The 20,476-nt window shown below is 38.1% G+C and overlaps 1 protein-coding gene across 20 annotated transcripts in view; it reads left to right on the plus strand.

The window, feature by feature from the left end:
• The window catches only part of CCDC171 (coiled-coil domain containing 171), a 262,059-nt gene that overhangs the window by 214,887 nt on the left and 26,696 nt on the right, over nt 1-20,476 (plus strand). For 15 of the 20 annotated variants that reach the window (XM_075128797.1, XM_075128798.1, XM_075128796.1 and 12 more), the window contains one exon: nt 5,661-7,343. The exons of 3 other annotated variants lie outside the window; for them this stretch is intronic. In XM_075128797.1, coding sequence (XP_074984898.1) covers nt 5,661-5,870 — 210 coding nt within the window. In that variant the 3' untranslated portion in view covers nt 5,871-7,343. Of the gene's footprint in view, nt 1-5,660; nt 7,344-17,505; nt 17,588-20,476 lie in introns of those variants that run through there. 2 more of the 20 variants (XM_075128807.1, XM_075128803.1) reach the window with 2 other exon arrangements.

Consider the following 20,476-nt stretch of genomic DNA (forward strand, 5'->3'; position numbering starts at 1 on the left):
AGTATTCCTATTTTTATTGCATCTCATTACTGGATTGTAATTATTGCATTTTAAAAGAGAAAATTTTCTACAACAGTTTTGGACAGTGAAAATTAATGATACAAAATCAAATATTAGAAGGAAGTATTGGTGTAACACATTGCGCAAGAATGGAAAGAAATGAAAAAGTGCAGGGTGGTATAAAAGCAATGCATAATGATGGGGATTGTGGTACAGTAAGATTATCCTTGCATAGACTTTGAAGGTTAAAACCATCCGGACTGATTTGTGAGCTCACTCTAGTTATACCACTGTGGCTTAACAACCATGTAAAAGAAGCACTGAGAGATAAAAAGGCATCTTTTAAAAAGTGGAAGTCAGATTCTAGTGAGGTAAATAGAAAGAAGCATAAACACTGCCAAATTAAATGTAAAAACTTAATATGAAAAGCAAAAAAGGAGTTTGAAGAACAGCTAGCCAAAAACTCAGAAGGTAATAACAAAATGTTTTTTAAGTACATCAGAAACAGGAAGCCTGCTAAACAACCAGTGGGGCCCCTGGACGATGGAGGTACAAAAGGAGCACGTAAAGATGATAGTCATCGCAGAGAAACTAAATGAATTCTTTGCTTTAGTCTTCACGGCTGAGGATGTTAGGGAGATTCCCAAACCTGAGCCGTCTTTTGTAGGTGACAAATCTAAGGAATTGTCACAGATTGAAGTATCACTAGAGGAGGTTTTGGAATTAATTGAGAAACTTAACAGTAACAAGTCACCGGGACCAGACGGCATTCACCCAAGAGTTCTGAAAGAACTCAAATGTGAAATTGCGGAACTATTAACTACGGTTTGTAACCTGTCCTTTAAATCAGCTTCTGTACCCAATGACTGGAAGATAGCTAATGTAACGCCAGTATTTAAGAAGGGCTCTAGAGGTGATCCTGGCAATTACAGACAGGTAAGTCTAACGTCAATACCGGGCAAATTAGTTGAAACAATAGTAAAGAATAAAATTGTCAGACACATAGAAGAGCATAAATTGTTGCGCAAAAGTCAAGATGGTTTTTGTAAAGGGAAATCATGTCTTACTAATCTATTAGAGATCTTTGAGGGAGTCAACAAACATGTGGACAAGGGGGATCCAGTGGACATAGTGTACTTAGATTTCCAGAAAGCCTTTGACAAGGTCCCTCACCAAAGGCTGTTATGTAAATTAAGTTGTCATAGGATAAGAGGGAAGGTCCTTTCATGGACTAAGAACTAGTTAGAAGACAGGGAACAAAGCTTAGGAATAAATAGTAAATTTTCAGAATGGAGAGGGGTAACTAGTGGTATTCCCCAAGGATCAGTCCTAGGACCAATCCTATTCAACTTATTCATAAATGATCTGGAGAAAGAGGTAAACAGTGAGGTGGTAAAGTTTGCAGACGATACTAAACTGCTCAGGGTAGTTAAGACCAAAGCAGACTGTGAAGAACTTCAAAAAGATCTCACAAAACTAAGTGATTGGGCAACAAAATGGCCAATGAAATTTAATGGGCATAAATGTAAATGCACATTGGAAAAAATAACCCCAACTATATATACAATATGGTGGGGGCTAATTTAGCTACAACTAATCAGGAGAAAGATCTTGGAGTCATCATGGATAGTTTTCTGAAGACGTCCACGCAGTGTGCAGCGGTAGTCAAAAAAGCAAACAGGATGTTAGGAATCATTAAAAAAGGGATAGAGAATAAGACAGAGAATATCTTATCGCCCTTATATAAATGCATGGTACGCCCACATCTTGAATACTGCATACAGATGTGGTCCTCTCATCTCAAAAAAGATATACTGGCATTAGAAAAGATTCAGAAAAGGGCAACTAAAATGATTAGGGGTTTGGAACGGGTCCTATATGAGGAGAAATGAAAGAGGCGAGGACTTTTCAGCTTGGAAAAGAGGAGACTAAGGGGGATTTGATAGAGTTATATAAAATCATGAGAGGTGTGAAGAAAGTGAATAAGGAAAAGTTATTTACTTGTTCCCATTATATAAGAACTAGGGGCCACCAAATGAAATGAATGGGTAGCAGGTTTAAAACAAATAAAAGGAAGTTGTTCTTCACTCAGCACACAGTCAACCTGTGGAACTCCTTGCCTGAGGAGGTTATGAAGGCTAGGACTGTAACAGGGTTTAAAAGAGAACTGGATACATTCATGGGAGTTAAGTCCATTAATGGCTATTAGCCAGGATGGGTAAGGAATGCTATCCCTAGCCTCTGTTTGTCAGAGGGTGGAGATGGATGACAGGAGAGAGATCACTAGATCATTACCTGTTAAATTCACTCCCTCTGGGGCACCTGGCACTGTCGGCAGACAGGATACTGGGCTGGATTGACCTTTGGTCTGACCCAGTATGGCCATTCTTATGTTTTTATAGATTTTACTGTTACAATTGAAAATAAAAAATATACTGTACAGCATGCTTCACTATGATAGTAGGTATTCTTTAGTTATCCATCTGTACCACCAACACATACATATACGCCACCAATCCCAAGTTGTGTGTATTATTCCACAAGTATTTAAATTTTAAAACCTGATGTCAGTGTGATGCCGTTGCATATGTTGACATCGCTAAATAATTTCATACATAAGGATGTCACACATGACAGTATTATCGTGTTCCCAGACAATGTCATATGTAGTAATATCAGTTTAGTAAAATTATTTTAAACATTGGGAAAATCAACTAATTTTTCATGGGGCGATCTCTAAAATAGGATCAAAGCCTAATCAGAGTGGAGTTATGAAAGATAATCAACTTAATGTCATTGTTTTAGAAGCCTGTTTGCTTGCGTATGACTAAAATATGGCTTTGATTTAAGTATAGTTTATAATGCAATTATTTCATAAAATGGACTAACATTTAATATTTTCTTGTTTGGAAGAACATATTTTAAGAAGTTAGGCTTTCAAACTTGGAAAAATGGCTCAGGAACATGCCTAATTACTATGTTTCAAAAGCATTTTGAATTAATATTTTTCTTAGGCACATTGTATCCTAAAAATATATTTACCTGACCGTGTGTGACATTTTAGATGGAATCATTTACAACTGATTGAGTAAATAAAAGTGCTATGCTAAAGATTTACCTGAATAGACCCCTTATTTCAGGTAAGTAATTCCCTTTCTAAAAATTAACTACACACATATTTACATGATAGATTATCATCATAGCTCCTGCCCAGCCATTTCAGTTTGTCATCTTAATAATACACAATTTTAAAAAGTGTCTAAATACATATAGACTGCAATGGTTTCGAAAGAGGTTTGTTGGGGAAATAACTTTAAATTTCATGCATTTGTACACCGTGCTATTTCATAATGGTTATAATTTATACCAGTTTAATTTTTTTTACAGTTTCATGAAATACTAGTTTTTTATTTGTTGTAAATTTATATAATAATATAGATTCAAACCAGTTCAATAGCAGTGAAGATTTTTTTACATCAGTCAAGCGACTATAAAATTTTATTTCCACCCTATTCTGTGAATATCATTCTGCACTAGCTTTGTATGAAGTGCAGCATAGGACCTGGATAACTAAAACAGACCTTCCCCCCCGCCAACACTGAAGCTTTTACTGTAACCTAGTCTATTGACTTGCTGCCAATCATTAAGTTGCATACATTTTTTGAGCATCTCTCAAAGGAAACCTGATTTCCCAACTCCTTACTTGGGATTTTGATCTTAAAAAAAAAAAAAAAAAAAAAAGTCTGGGGGAAAAAACAACTGTGAGAATACAATTGTAGCTAGTGATTTTTAATCAATATGATAGTTCCATTAATTGAGACATGGAAACCAGTGCATACTGATCTGTTAAACAGGCTGCTCTTCAATATTTGTCACCCATTGGGCAACTTGTTTACAGTTTATTTTTAGTGATTTCATTTCCTTAAACACAGAAAACAGTCTTTTCAGAATGATACAGTGTATTCTTATGCTTTGTATTGGCAAAAATGCTGTATCAAAACAAATAACAGAATCTCTGCAAACAGCATGAAGAATTCTGCTTTTGGATTTCATATACATTTTATTTTCTATTTTGATTTATTTTTAAGCTAATTAAAATAAACTTAAAATATAAAACTGCTAATTGGTACAATAGATTGAAATTAGACCTCCATAAAGGCATCAGATTGTTAGTTACAATACAATAAAGTTTTATTATGGCCTCAGTCCTACAAAATGAGAGCAAAATGGGACTGAAATGCCAGGGGTGGTGCAGATCAGTATTTGCTAGTGCTATCGGTTAACTCACCTTCATAACCACAATAGTTTAGCAAAACATAAGGTACTACTTCATTTTAAATACCTCCTTGCAATTGAAGGAGATTTGAACCTCCTTCCATATTGGTTCTCCTTGAAGGTCCAGCATAAACCTTGCTGATTTCAGTCAGCCATAAGATAGCTTGTAGAGTATCAGGAAATCAAAAGAATCAACATAAAAGAAAATTGCTGAACTAGGTGTTAGATGCAACCATTGATTTTTCTTCAACAATAGTAATGGTGGGAGTGAGGGGGAGAGGGGAACCCTCTCTGTGTCTGTCTCTCTCATTATATATATCTAGAGAGAGAGAGAGAGAGGGTTCCCCTCTCCCCCTCACTCCCCCCATTACTATTGTGTATATATATGTATATAATATGAAAAAATAAATCTCAGGACCAGAAAAAATTGTGCATCAGATTTTGAAAGCTTATGGATCATGGAAGTATAGTAACATTAACCATTAGAACTCTGGCATTTTTTCAAAATGCTAATCATGGATATTTAGAAGAACACAAACACCTTTTCCTAAAAGAAAAAAGTTAAGAAAACTCAACAGCATATTGCACTTTTGTCCCTTAATGGGCCATTTTAACCACTGCATATAATGCTGTGGAAAGTGCAATGGCTAATTTCAGTATGCTTAAGCGTACCATACATGGAATCTTTGATGTGCAAAAATGGGAAGAGGGAAAATCACAAAAGTTGCTTTAAGAAAATATTTGGAATTCTACTGTTGTATACTACCGTTTATATCGATATGAATGAGCTCTGATGGTAACATTGCTATATATATATATATATATATAAATAAACATGAATCACATTCTCAAACATGAATCACATTTCCAAATAAGGCACTTTGAGCGTTTATTTTATGATGATTTTATGATCCAACAAATGTTAAAAGAAAAGTTTGATTAAGTTACAATAAAATGTGGTTAAAAATGAAAAAGCACATGGACAAAAATGAGGATTCTTCCCAATACGGTGTCGGGGGAGAGTAAGTTTAAGGTATTTATCAAGAAAAAAATACCTCTTAATGTCATTTCTAATGTAAGATTTCCAGCATTACAAATGGTAAATATGTACTGAACATGTGCAAAATTCTTTAGACTGTGGAAGCTGATGTTCCCTAACAATCAGTACTCGTGCAAAGTGCTTCATATGAAGCTCTCTGCTGCTGATTACCAAGGGTTGAAGTGCCTGGCAAAGTAATATGCATTTTTAATAAATTAATAAAACAAAGAAGAACTGGCACATAAATGTGTGAAGGACAAATTGAAATTATTTGTACTGTATTTATTGATTTTGATTGGTCCACAATAAGTGTGTGTGGTTTTTGTTTTTTTAAACTTTATTCCAGGAATCACGAGACAGTTCAAACATCCCCATGGCTTCAAGATCAGCACTTCAGCCTGACCTGAGCTGTATCCCAGATTTTTTGCCATTGCAAGCTGAGGCAGATACATCTTACAGGTCTATTCACAATAGATCCCATTCTCAGTCTTCATCCTATTCCTCTGCCCTCAACATCTCAGCCAGCACCAAAAGAACAATACAAAATGGCTTTTAAGACTTTGTATTAACTTTATGAGGAAAAACTGTATAAATTTTAAATGATGCAATTAAAATGATATTTTATTGGGCTATCTTACCTTTGAATTGTGCTTTAACATGTGACACTAATTTTTACATTTGTTTGAAAACGGTGAGTTCATACATCCATGTTTCTGTACTTCTCACTCTGGTGTAGTGAAACAGTCCAGTTTTTTTGTTTGTTTTTTTAGTTTTATTTATCACAGTTGCTCATTTTTATGTAATATATTTTTAAATGTTAAAGAATGACACATTTTGGGTAATTTTCTTCAGACTTAAAAAAATCAATAAGCCATTTTAGTCTCTATCTATCAAAGTTGTTTCATACTTGTCTATTTTAAATCAGGACTGCAGTACTTTAATAGGATTGAGAGAGCTATTTGAAATGTATGCCAATGATTCCTGTCATTTCATGGCAGCCCTGCCATGGTTCACTGAGCCCCCTCTTCTCTCTTGTCAGCTCAACTGAAGACAAGCATTTAGTTGCAAACTTTAAGCAGGTTGTGCAAAACAGAAATGATGTGACTGCTTCTCCTCCTGCACAATAATGTCACTCCTGGTCAATGTGAGAAGGTCAGGTTGCTCCTACATGATACCACTTGCCCATTTGAACAAGTTAAGTTAACTGCTGAATCTGGTCCCTGCAGACGTTGAAAACTCATCCTTTTATCAAGTCTGCATTTGATGAGAAAGTAGAACAATTGTGCAGGGAGGATTTCTGATGACATGTTTATGTACTTTATAAGGACAGTTCCCAAACCAGTGTTGCAGGTAATATATTTAGTTTAAACTGAAATATTTTAAAGTAATGGCAGTTTTGACCTTCAAAATAGACTCCTTTTTTGTTGTTGTTGGTAGGACCCAAGAGTGACGCCCATCTTTGATGCTGACAGAATTTAAAGCAAAGCCATTGCCCTGCATTTTCTGCCTTGTAGCACACAAAAGTAAAATTGTATGTCAGGCCGAGATGTCGGGGAGCTGACAAGATGCCCCAGTGACATTTCAGCTGGAAAGAGCAAGTGTCTTGCAACCAAGTGGTCAAATATCAAATAATAGGTCAAGCAGGAAGGAGCTGAGTTCTAACCACAAAGAGGTTTCTGGTAACTTACTTGACAAGCTTTTGGGTGCTTTGTGGCTTGACAAAGTGATGTTCTGTTGGGTATCGCTCGACAGACTGTTCTTTATCGCCTTCAGAAGATCAGACATTGACATTGATTAAACTCTTTAACCCTTAAAGGTTACATTCTAGCACCTTGCATCATTGTGAGTGAAGAACAAAAGAAAATTTATAATATAGTATTTGTTTTTGTATTAATCACCAACTCCCTAGTGCTATTAACATTTGATGTGCTATGTAGTTTTTGACAAAGAGATTGAATGCAAAAATCTATGTATTAGATTGTTTCTCATTGTGGACCAGTGATACATTATAAAAATAACATGGAATTTTTCATTTCTTGTGCTATGTTAAAAGTAACATTTGATTCTAAGAATTCTGACTACTGAAATGTTCTTTATTATTTTGCCTGGAAGATATTTGCTACAAAATACATACATTGTAAGAAAAATCATGCAAATTCCCATTTTCTCTTCAACCGAGGACTCGACTAGGTTAGAGAACTTTGAAACCCACTAGCAAGTTTTCAAGTATTTTTGATTTTCAAGTCCCTTATTTACATGTGCATCTGCAGGCACTTTGAGGTAGATCCACACAAATATAATATCTGAGCTGTTTTTATTTTCAAAAATACTGATATAAAAAGTGTCTTTTCTTTACGATGTGTTTGGCTTAGATTGCTCTATTCACTTCGTAAGACTCAGCTTCCCTCCTTCCTAACCATGACTATTCCGAGTAAAAGTATTGAAAATGCCTTACATTTTTCTTATATATGTAATGTCAAAGGTCTTTTATACTTGCGTGTAGAGTGACATAATACTTTTCACTGAGCATTTGTTATATCTATGGTTTATATGCGTATGCTTACTTTTAAAAATAGTACCATTTGAGAGGTGTCCATCTGAGATACACTGTGCATAAACTCTTCGGTACATGAACTCATTAATGACTCAATAATCAATAATCTGGATCATCAACAGGAAAATGCTGCTGCATTGCTCGTCAGGTTTATAAAAAAAGCTTTTGTGACCAAGTGAGAAATTCTAAAGGAGCAGAAAAGATCCTGCTTGGGCAGATCTCACCTAAGACGGTTGCAAAAAGAGAAGTTGCCTCCATGGCATTCCTTTCTTCCCCTTTCTGGGAACACTCTGTAACCTACTATGTTGGGACTCTATGCATTTGGAGGCAGTGAGAGGGGAAAAAACAAATTTCTCAAATACGTCCATCCATAGCCAATATCCTAGGTCTATAACAAGCTGATTGTAGGCCAGAATACAGGTCAGAAATGGCCCGGATAGTGGTGGATAAATGCTCGTTTGCCACCACAGATTTCATTTACAAGCTGCATTGCTACTATTTGATTCACTATTTACATGAAACTGCTAGGAGAGATTATGAGCCTGTGTGGTCTCAAATGCTAGCAATATGTAGATGACACCCCTCTCTGTTTGTTATTCGCATCATATGCAAACACCAACACTGCCCATTTATCCTGCAGCTGTGTGAGGAGGAGCTGGCTGAAGCAAGGTGGAGGTTATGCTGGTAGGCACAGGGAAACATTTTAAAGTGCTTCTCATCACTGTTAATATTTCTTTCAGTTGAGGATGCCAACAATGCCCCTCTGCCATGTACATTGGCCAAACCGGACAGTCTGTACGTAAAAGAATAAATGGACACAAATCAGACATCAGGAATAGTAACATACAAAAGCCAGTAGGATAACACTTTAATCTTCCTGGACAGTCTATAACAGATTTGAAAGTAGCTCTACTTGAACAAAAAAACTTCAGTAACAGACTTCAAAGAGAAACAGCAGAACTAAAATTCATTTGCAAATTTAACACCCTGATCAAATTGGCTCAGTCAGCACTGGTTCTCCACTTGTGAGGTAACTCCCTTCTCTTTATGTGTCAGTATATTTATGTTTGCATTGGTAATTTTCACTCCATTCATCTGAAGAAATGGGGTTTTTACCCACGAAAGCTTATGCTCAAATAAATCTGTTAGTCTTTAAGTTGCCAATTTCCTTTCTGTAAATTGTTAATGTACATTATGTATGTGTATTCTCTGGCAAGGTGCTCAGGTAGCATGATGATGGGTATGATGGTAGAACTGATCAGAAATATCTTCTGCACTCTAACCCCTCACATTTTGCAAATAATCCTGGTGAATGCTAATGACAGCATAGCTTCTGCAGCAGCCATGTGCCTATGGGGAGGAGCAGCACAGATGGGCTGACATTTCCCTACCCAACATATTCCCAGGATCCGCTTGCTCCCAACCCATAAGAAGCAATTTGAAGGACACTCTGCAAGGCTCATCTCAGCGAATTTCACAGTCCATGCAATTGGTTGCAGGTATTGCCCTAGAAAGATACAATTTACCCCCAGGTGCTTCTATGCCATCTTTTTTCCTGGGTTTTTAGCCCCCTCCCCCCCTTGTATTTATTTATAAATGTACACTTGCAAGTTCAGCACAAGCTTTACTATTAGTCAAGATGATATATAATAATGGGAGTCCTCTCCAATGCTAGAAAAGACGTTGGAACTCTTCACCAAGTCAGATCCTTAAATAGTGAACTTGAGGTGACTCTCTTGTCTCAAGGGCTCTCAACTCTAAACTTTGTAATATGCAACCTCTTCATGAATTAGGTCAGTTTATGCAGTTGATCACTTATATCAGCAGTTGATCATACTGCTATCCTGTCAGTGTTTACATTCTGTCTGTTTTCCATATGAACCTTTATGATCAATGGTATAACTTAGTTCACAGAAAATTATTTTATCTGACTTTTAAAGTATGAAGTTGCTTCATTGTTGTCAGTTATTTAGCTGTAAACAAGCCAGGTGTACTAGATTTTTTGCACTTTATGAGCACAGTTACTTCTGAATGTTGAAGCCTTTGTGAGATATTTCCATATAAAACTGAGGTTTTATTATACAAGAATCTGTCTGATACCATTTTAATACCCCAGCCTTGCAACAGGATCTGCACAAGTGAATCCTTGTAACTGAATGGAGTCCTGTGGAACTCAGTGGCACTTTGCCATGGATTCCAGGGTCCTACATGGATCTACTTGCAGTATCCAGGACCATTGGGAATATAGTTCAAGGAATATTCTGTTTTATACAGTTTTATCTACTGTAGGCAAAGATGCTAATTTTTTTAAAAAAAGTTTTATTACTTTAGTCTTTAAACCAGTTCTTTATTGGTAATTCACTGTGGCATTTCTGAAGTGCATTAGGCTACCATTTTTTATTTCAAGTGCCATATGACAGATAAAATGGCACAAGCAAATAAAAAGACTATACAGAAATTTCTTTAGAATTAGAATCATCTTCTTGAGAGAGAGGTCTGGATACAGGGGACAATTTTCATGTTCCCACTGTTTATTCACTGCTTGTATGTTTCCCCCTTCCCTTTTGCTTTTATACAACTCCATGGCATAGGTGTTAAATTGGTATTTTCCTTCTTACATCATCAGCATTTGTGTAGCTCTGTTATGTCTGTGATTCAGGGTTGGTTTGTTTGAAGTTCAATAAAAATCATGAATCAAGAAATAATATACTTCAGACTTAGTGTTTTTATATAATTTCTTAAACAATATTCAGCCATTTCAAATTATTTTTTTACCAATACATGGTAAAACAGTGATATTACCATGATTGTTACAGCTGCAAATTAACAATAAGCAGTAACAGAGGAAGCCTGATCCTGCAAACCCTTATGTAATGGGGTCGGCACCACCTTTCATGGGCACCCCCTTTTCTCTGGCTGACATACCTGCAATCAGTCTTTTCAAGGGGTGGCACCCACCACTCATGGGGAGCCCCTTTGGTTGGTGGGGTGTGAGCCTGCTTTTGCTTTCAGTTCTTACATCGGGGTGACACCCGCCTCTCGCAAGCACCACCAGCTGATAGTTCTCTTGCTGGATCTTCAGCATCTAAGCCCTCTGGGGTATACAGTCCCAAGTTCTTATCACAGCCCTGGTATGGGGCCGTAGTTCTTAGGCTTATTCCAGAGGAGCTGCCTTCTTCAACCACCCAGTCGGGGCCCATCTCAGTACCCGCAGCTGGTGGTGTTTCAGCAGGCCTCCCTGGGCTCAATCTTCATCCAGACCAGCAGGACCCATCTCGGTACCCTCACTGGCCTGCACAGGTTCGGTGCTCAGTCCCCTGGGCTCAACCTGTCCCCTCTCTGACCTTCCGCTGGTCCTGCTGCTTTTCCTGCCAGCCAGGTGCCCGGTCTTCAGCAGCCTTCCCTGGGCTTCAGTCCTGTCCACAGCGAGCTGCCCACAGTATTGCTGCTCCATCAGTCCATTCTCAAGCTCTACACTGCAGCTGAACTTCTCTGCTCTGCTGCTAGTCTTATATAGGGCCCTTCTGGCCCCAGACTGGCTGCTCCATAAGCCCCTCTGGCCACTCCTCTGCAGCCACTCTAGGCTGCGTGGAGGACTTCTTGCTGATTTTTTCTGGGACAGGGTGATGCAGGGCTGCGAGGCCCTCTGAACCTAATCCACCCTGCCACACCTTACTAACCTGAGTAGTGTATATCGATGCAAGTGAAGACTTGCAGGAAGAGGCACATGGATTACATACTTTTAAAAATACATGCCTTTGGATCAAAGAAACAAATGTGGGGATGTATATTCATCTGCCGCCAAGTGCTCATCATGACTAGTCACAAGTTTAAAGTTAAGCCAATGCTTTCCTGAATTGAAGGCACAGTGCTCAGCACTGGGCAGGACTCAGTCTATTCTGATTACTGCACAAAGTTCTATTAAACTGTAAGATTCTGTTGGCACAGATTGAGGGCCAGTGCAGCACCTGATTCCATAACATGCCAGTAGCACATTTTATTTTTTATGTAATAAAAAGCCAGCTACAACCAATAAACCTTCATTCTTGTAATAGTTACTAATCCGGAAACTCCAAAAAGCAAAGAAATTCGGAGTTTAGTTTGAAACTCTGTTCTTCTTACCTCTTACCGGTATGTGGAGGTTAATAATGGTAGAGTGACCTCATAAATATGATTATATATGTGTGTGTTGCAACATGTGAGCCACACTAGGTGCATCTTACTTTTAGTCTCCACTCTGAACTGATGTGCTGATGTGGGCTTAAGTCAGATGCTTAGAGGTATACATTTTGGAAACTGACCTTAATGAGTGTCATGCAGCTAAAACCCTGCAGTTGTTTTAAAATGTCAGGGGTTAATGTTATTTGAATGTAGTATTTGGTGGTTTAATTGAGTCATGCTTCATTGTCTTTTACTGCACATTAATGCCAATGAAACAATGATTGTTGACAGAGAGTCCTCTTCAGTGAAGCATCCACTGACACATTGTGCTTCTATATAGAACGATACTGCAGGAAAGCAAATGGTTTTACGCTGCTTGAAGAAGAATCTGATACAGTCTAAGTGATAACTAGCATTCACTATATTTCGTGAGGAATTATGGAGTAGGCTGTGCTTTCTACATAGCTCTTGACTCTGTATTTTCAGTCTGCCTTTTGAGCTAGTGATGGAGTTCACAGGATAATGTTGGTGGGTTTTTCCTTAGTGAGAAGTGTGTTTGATACATTAATAAATAAACTTTGAAAAGTGAAAAGCAAACTTAGAATTCAGGTTGAATATAGGAGCGCCTTCTTGTAGCTTTTGTAAATTTGCCTTAGGTCTTGCCTGTGGCCTTTCATCTTGCTTTTTTAATGGACACAGACTAATTTGTCTTTTTTCACTATCCTCTTCCAATGCATAACTTATTTTCATCTATCATAACACCCTCACATGACATGGCAATGGAAGTTACTATGGCTAGGAAAGGTACTGAGAACACCACAATTTGGTGTTCACTGAGGCTACTCACCCCACTAAATATAGACTGGTGATGGAAGCAGGCCTGTTCAGGGGGCTGAGTGCACATAAAGTGGCTCACAGATGAGCTCTCTGTGACCATCCAGACCTACTGAGGGAGTCAAGGATGGTCTAGCAATTAGAACTGGGGAAACTTGGGGTCTTTTTCTGGTTTAGTTACTATTTCACTGGGAGACCTCAGGCAAGTCACTTAGGCTGAAATTTTCAAATGTGGGTGTCTTAAGTCAGATAACTAATGAGTGGCCTGATTTTTCAGAAACGTTGGCCTCCCAGAACTTCCACTGGAGCAATGGGAGTGGAAACTGCTCAGCAACTCTGAAAATCCAGCTGCCTATGGATTTGGGGCCTAAATTTGGGTACCAATGTTTAAAGCTTTGGCCTTAACCCCTCTGCCTCAGTAAAATGGGGATAAATAATCCCCACGTTTCTAAAGGCCCTTGAGATGCTGGAATGAAAGTTATTGTAAAAGTGCAAAGTGCTATCATTTCATATACCAATGTGACTGTGTGGAATGACATGTAATGATACTTATGTAAATTCTATGAAGGTATGGAAGTTTTTCTACAAGGCACCTACAAGCTATTCTAAATGTTTGCTCTGGGTGGCTGAGGTACTATGAATATGTTTTAAATTTAAAGGATTAGCTCCTTTTTAACTGGAGATATCAAATGAGATCTGCAGACTAATGCCTCTCTTTTGGAGAAGAGAAGACATCATTGCCGCTGAGATTTGGGCCCACTGAGAATAGTATAGTCCATTAGATAAGGTGCTGAATTCTGAGCTAAGAGAACTGGGTTCCACTCCCATTTCTTCTACTGGCAGAATACCTTGCAATGCCAGCTAAAAAAGTGCCATGCAAACACCTGTTCTCACTTTCTGGTGACATTGTAAATAAGAAGAGAGCAGTATGATTTACTGTAAATGTAAACAAACTTGTTTGTCTTAGAATTGGCTGAACAAGAAGTAGGACTGAGTGGACTTGTAGGTCTAAGTTTTACATTATTTTGTTTTTGAGTGCAGTTATATAACCAAAAAAATCTACATTTGTAAGTTGCACTTTCATGACAAAGAGATTGCACTACAGTACTTGTATGAGGTGAATTGAAAAGTACGATTTCTTTTGTTTATCATTTTTACAGTGCAAATATTTGTAATAAAAAATAAGCACTTTGATTTCAATTACAACACAGAATACAATATAGATGAAAATGTAGAAAAACATCCAAAATATTTAATACATTTCAGTTGGTATTCTATTGTTTAACAGTGCAATTAAAACTGTGATTAACTTTTTTGAGTTAATCACGTAAGTTAACTGCGAGTAATTGACAGCCCTAGAAATAATGTAATCCTACCAAAAAAACCCTCAAGAATGATATTCTCTAGTCTGTTCTCCTGCAAACTACTGAATGCAAAAAATCTAATCAAATGGGAATAATTTATCCAGTTTTCTAAAGCACTTTTTGAGATCCTCAGATGAAAAGTTGTATATGTCTGCAAAGATTAACAACATTATTATTATTATTGAATGCTCTGCAGTCAGTGAGTGCATTCTGGTTTAGTTGAAAATGGAAATTGTCTCCAGTGTGAAACATTCCCCTGCACAATGGTGACTACATCAAATTCTTCATCAAGTATTTCTGGAGTATTTATGTCATTTGGGCTTGCATTTCTGCGTCTGAATGGTTGGATGATCAGAGCACTGGGATAGGGAAATTGATAAACATTAGTATGAGTACTGGGATGTTAGATCTGTTAGGATTCCAAACAAATTACTTAAAACCTAAGGGAGAACACCATGACTGATCTGATTTTAGATCTGTTTGCTATAAATTAAGATCAAAAGCTTCCAGTTTTCTACATAAGGAAAAATAAATAACCAGGTGTGATGTTTGGAGATCACCCAGACCAGCAAGGGGTTTTGTCACCACCTGCTCTGTAACCTTGCGTGTCTTTATGTTGGGCAGCTTTGGTTCAGACCCCGGACACCAGTAGCCTGTTCACAAGGCTATCACCGTGCAAAAGTTATGACCCTGGCTTCCACAAGCCTAGTTACTTCTTGCAGGATGACATCAGCAGCCCTTCAAGTTTAGAGTATCCCCAAATCCATCCTTCCTGAGTTCTTAACTATCAGACACACAAACTATCTCCCTCTGGTTTGGCACCCCAAAGGCAGGAAACCAGCCACCCCCACCCCACCCCCGTCACCTCACTTTGGCTCCCACACTCCACATAGTTTGCACAACAGAGAACTGCTTGGGTTAAAAATAAACAAAATGATTAGTAAATAGAGAAACCACAGATTCCAAGATGAAGTAGTACGGGAAAGCAAACAGATACAAGTTACACAAACTCAACCTCAGGCTTTACACTTCTATATTAGATAAAATCCTTTATCTAATACAAGTTACCTATTGCTTTTGAACAGTTTCCCAGCTTACCCCTAGCCAGTGTTTCACAGACAGCCATTGCCAAGTAGCTGTCCCTCAGTTTCTGGATGCAAAACTTCAGACACAAGGCTGCTTTTAAAAGGCTTTTTTTCTCTCCCCCTCCCCCCACCTTAGTCCATATTGACTCATGTTTATTCACAGTGTAGAAACCTTTTGATTGGAGAGCTGGGGTGTCTAAATGTCTTTCCATTAACTTTAATGGTCCACCATTATCTCTTCCCACTGGACAGCAGTTACTTGGAGCTGGTTTCGTGTAAACACCTGTCTGGGGATGTGTCCCTCCCTGCTGTGAGGTATAATGGAAATTGCAGTACAGGTTATGGGCCCAGTTTTTGATATACGTAAATACATAGATTCACAACCAGAGTCTGTATGCACAGCTCCAAATGACCATCCAGTTCAGAACATTACAATATTTCATAAAAGACCTTTGTCAGTTTCATTTTTATATTACTGTAATACAGTGTGCAAAGAATTGGTTCAACTGTTCATATTTGGGGTTTAAACCTTTTGTTCTCCCTTTGGGCATGTGGACCGTGATACGTTAGCTGATGCACTCTCCATTTATTCTGCAGTAGGAATTTGTGTGCATCTTTCTCCTACAGTCCCCTGTGGATGGAAGGTCCTGACCAGGCTGTGAAAGGATAAGGCTTCATGAGTCATGTAATGCCATTCTCTTCAAAAGGAAAATTAGGTTCCTTCCACTCCCAGAGACAGCTAGTTTTACAGTGGGCCAAGCAGAACCAGAAGATTCTTCCTATTTCAAAAAAGCTGTTTCTCTCTCTCTCACGTACACACACAGCATGACTTCCCAAAGGGTACAGATTAAACAGTTGGGGTTATTTGAAAAAGTGTCTGAAGTCCTCCTCCTAGCGAGAAAGAATTGCTCTATAAAGATTTATAATTTGAAAGGGAGGAGTTTCTCCTTTTGGTGCTGGACAAAAAGACTTAGATTCTTTTAATAACTGAAATGGCTTCTACCTATGTCTGAGTCTGTGAGAACCTCTCAAAAAGTTCACAGTAGTTACAGTTCACCACATGAACTAGTAGAATACAAACTTATTTCTTTGAGCAGCTGCTACTCATGTTTCATGTTCATTAAAACATTTAGGCACTTGAAATCCAATTTAGAGATGGTGGATGTTATAGACATATCCTGGGCCTCTCTTTAGATTAACTCAGGAAAGCTAGTTGTAAATCTTGGTGCCACTAAGCTGAGATCAATGGAGTAACTCTGGTTCGACAGTGGTGTAACTGACATTAGAATTTGGGCCATTATCCTCAGGAAAGTGTTCACAGAAATGTCTGCCAAGTTTTCATGCTGCTTTCCTTATCCTCGGTTATCTGTTTAGTTTTCTACTTCTCATTTTCTTCCTATCTGCTCCATTCCTTTTTCTCCCTCTCCACATCTCTTTTCTTTTCACTCTCAGGCCTTTGCCTCCGCTCTCCCCTCCCCCCCCCGACTCTTCATTTTTTTCTCCTCCCTCTTTTCCAAAATGAACACTAATGTAGTAAGAAGAGAGGAAGATAGTTCCAATGTGCGAATCTTTCCACATTCTCCAAACTGATCGTATCACAGAGCAGAGGTTGAAATATCCTGTGAGGAGTGTGATCTTGCCAAAATGTATCACAGACCTGACTCCCTAATGGTTCATGTTCTCACTGGCGTATAATAAATCAAATCTAAGTCATCTTTTAATATATTTTTCCACCTGACCTGCCTCATTTGAAATTTAAACTCTTAGCTGGGATTCAGCTACAAGATCCAAGTTGCATTTGTTTGGCCAAATTTTCTCTTAGTTACCTCACTGTAAACCCATTTACTTCAAATAGCTGTCTGATAATGTTGTAATAGAATTTCAGATCAGATGAACTTTTGGTAACTTGTCTAAGCTCATTTCTAAACAAGTGGTCTATTTGTTGATATTGTGAAGTACCTTGTTGAAAAGATTTATGTTCTTCCTCAGAAGATACCATTACTCCTCCATCATTACACAAGTTAATTAAAAAAAAAAGTAAATAAAATATTTGCATATGAACCAGAAATTGAAAAAATGGGTGCCTAGATTTAAGTGAAAGTAGTAGAAAAATGGAAATAATAAATTCAGTTCATGGAGTTGACAGAGTATTGTATACAGCAGAGGTTCTCAAACTTTTTTTTTTGTTCACAGACCACTTGAAAATTGCTGAGGGTCTCGGCGGACTACTTAATGATCTTTCCAAGTGGTGTTTGTGCTGTTAGCTAACTATTGTAAAGCGCTTTGGATAAAAGCGCTATATAAAAAAAACTATATAATAATTAAAGGTTTTTTGTTCTAGAAATAAAAGCATGCATCTCATATTTTAATATCAGTAGTCTTACCTTTCTAATGTGATGGATGTGCCCTGTCTCCTCCACCGCAGCAGCCCCCAAGCTGGGGCTAGGAAGGACAGGGGGTCTCCCCTGCCATGGCAGCCACAGAGCTGGGGCTGCGAAGGAGGGCCATCTGTCCCCGGCAGCCACAGCCTTGGAGCAGGAGAAAGTCACCTCTTTCTCTGGCCACCACAGCCCTGCACATCCCAAAGTCCCCTCACCCTCTCTTCTCACCCCACTGCCCCCTCCCACCTACCCCGTTATCCCCCCAAGGCCAGCACATCACTTTACAAGTACATCTTCTCCAGGGTCCAGGCACCTAATTAGTGGAGCCACGCCTGCACGGCTCCACTAATTAGGTGGGTGGCCCTTCATTTTTTTGTGTGCAGCTGTCCAGGCGCACGCCTTAGTGGGAGCTATCCATGGACCATCTGAATGGAGCTTGGTCCACAGTTTGAGTGATGCGATGCTAGAGGTATGTGATGCTACAGGTAAGACAATCAGTCAAATAAGAAATTATAAAGGTAACCAAGAGATTTTAAAATATATGCGGTCTACATGCATAGCCAAATATAACGCTCTTTCTTTTGGAAAAGTGGACAGGGATTGAAATGTCCTGAAATTCTCTCCCTAAAGTGATTATTCTCCCTGAGAGAATGAAAGACTTTAAAGGATTTTAGGCACTGCTCCTGATTTATAAAGATTAGGTCATCCATTTAGGGAACTGTAAAATAACCAAGTGACTGAGGTCAGCAGTCCCATGACTCAAATGCCAAATCACAGGCATCAAATAATAAAATGAATAGTTGCAGCAAACAGTTTGGAAAGAAGCCAGGAGCTAAAATTTTAACAAATGGTTCATCAAACAATTAAGAACAGCAAACAAATTTGCAGAATCTTTAACCTGTTTGCAGATAATTTGTGAATATAAAGAGGCACTAAATTAGCCAAATAAATGATTCACCAGGAATTGTTTTCCTAGCTCTACCTATGACCTTACATATTTAATTTAATAAAAAGGATGAAGTGGAAATATTTAGCCAAAGTACATGAGCAACAATCTATGCCACATATGTATGAATAGGAGGGCAGAGCTAGGGCTGTTTGTGGAATATTGACTCTGAATTCCAGACTTTCAAACATTCGGTTTTTTGGTAAATTTCTATTGTTTAGAATTTTAACTGGCTTTTAAACGTTTTTGCTAATAAGGTTGATAGCAGAAACATTTGATATGACTTGAGAAGCTTAAAGACATATTAAAGCAGATTTTTTCTGGGAATAAAAGCCTTTGTGTAGTTAAGAATTAGTATTGTATTTATCTCCTTTCCTTTTCAAAGTCAAAGAAGTATAAGAACACGGGGGACATTTTAAAAAGAATTCTGTTATCTTCATATTATTGGCTAAATGGGATGTCTTTACACTTGTTAGAAAGACACTCTAGAAGTAAGTGGTGAACAAGAATGGATAATTTAACACATGGATAAAAGTGGAATTTATAGAAACTGCTGATGTTCAGAAAATGAAAGGGCTGATAATAGCAATTAATGATCGTGAAGTCTGCTACTCTGTTCTGTGAGACTTTAAAACCATTTCTAAAAAGGGGAGAAGATTAAAATACATATTGATTGGCTGATGGGCAAAAGGTAAGGTTTAAAAGCAAAGAATTGACCAATATGTATTATATTAATTAAGTTCTTCTCATTATTGTGAATAAACAAGAGCGGATAACCTGCATCTGTAAATTCCTGAATTGATTCCAGATTGAGTGTACTTCAAAGATCTAATGCCATGTAAGCTGGAAATCTCCTTCAGAAGGAGATTTTCTGCTGCACAGTTTACCTCCTAATTTTGTTTTGTTTTGTTTTACTTAGTTAGCACGTATGTAGTGCGTTGTGGCAGAAGTGATGTGATATAATAGCAGGCTTAGAAATCTGAAAGTTTGCCAGAAAAAATCCACTTGCTAACCAACTTCCCTCCCATGAACACATATGAACAGGAAAAGCCACATCTGCTGAAAGTCAGAAATGAAAAGGTGAAGATGGGTGAGGGATAAGCCTGCAATTGTGGAGTCGGCAAGGAATTTCTGAGATTTGGGGATAGGGTAGGACTCCAGAGTCAGGACTCATAAAATATCTATAGATAAGAAAGAGAGAGTCACGTCATGGGTGAAATCCTGGCCCCATTGAAGTGAATGGGAGTTTTGCCTTTAACTTCATTGGGGCCAGTGTTAAAACCTATGACTATTAGGAGACTGAACTGATGACATGTCTGGTAGAATGCTCAATGCTTTCAGGTATGTTACCAAGTCAACAGTTGCTTCTCAACATTTCTCCTCTTCCGGGAGTGAGTAGTACCCATGATTTTATTATTAGCCAGAGCCCCATTAGAAGAATGAGAGAACTATGGAACGAAAACGTTTTAAAATACTTGTCTAAGGTCAAATACCTGTGATAATGTGATGAAAAGAAAACAAGTCTCCTGCCTCTCAGCTGCCTGCTTTTAATCACTGGTCCCCAACTGCCCCTGTTCATAGCTATGTTTCAAAGTAACAGCCATTTTAGTCTGTATTCACAAAAAGAAAAGGAGTACTTGTGGCACCTTAGAGACTAACTAATTTATTTGCGCATAAGCTTTCGTGAGCTACAGCTGCATCCGATGAAGTGAGCTGTAGCTCACAAAAGCTTATGCTCAAAATTGTTTAGTCTCTAAGATGCCACAAGTACTCCTTTTCTTTTTGTTCATAGCTATGTATCTTTAGATGTAAAAAGAGCACTGGGAAAATTCGATGG

This window comes from Caretta caretta, chromosome 5, assembly GCF_965140235.1.
Source record: "Caretta caretta isolate rCarCar2 chromosome 5, rCarCar1.hap1, whole genome shotgun sequence".
Classification (NCBI taxonomy): Eukaryota; Metazoa; Chordata; order Testudines; family Cheloniidae; genus Caretta; species Caretta caretta.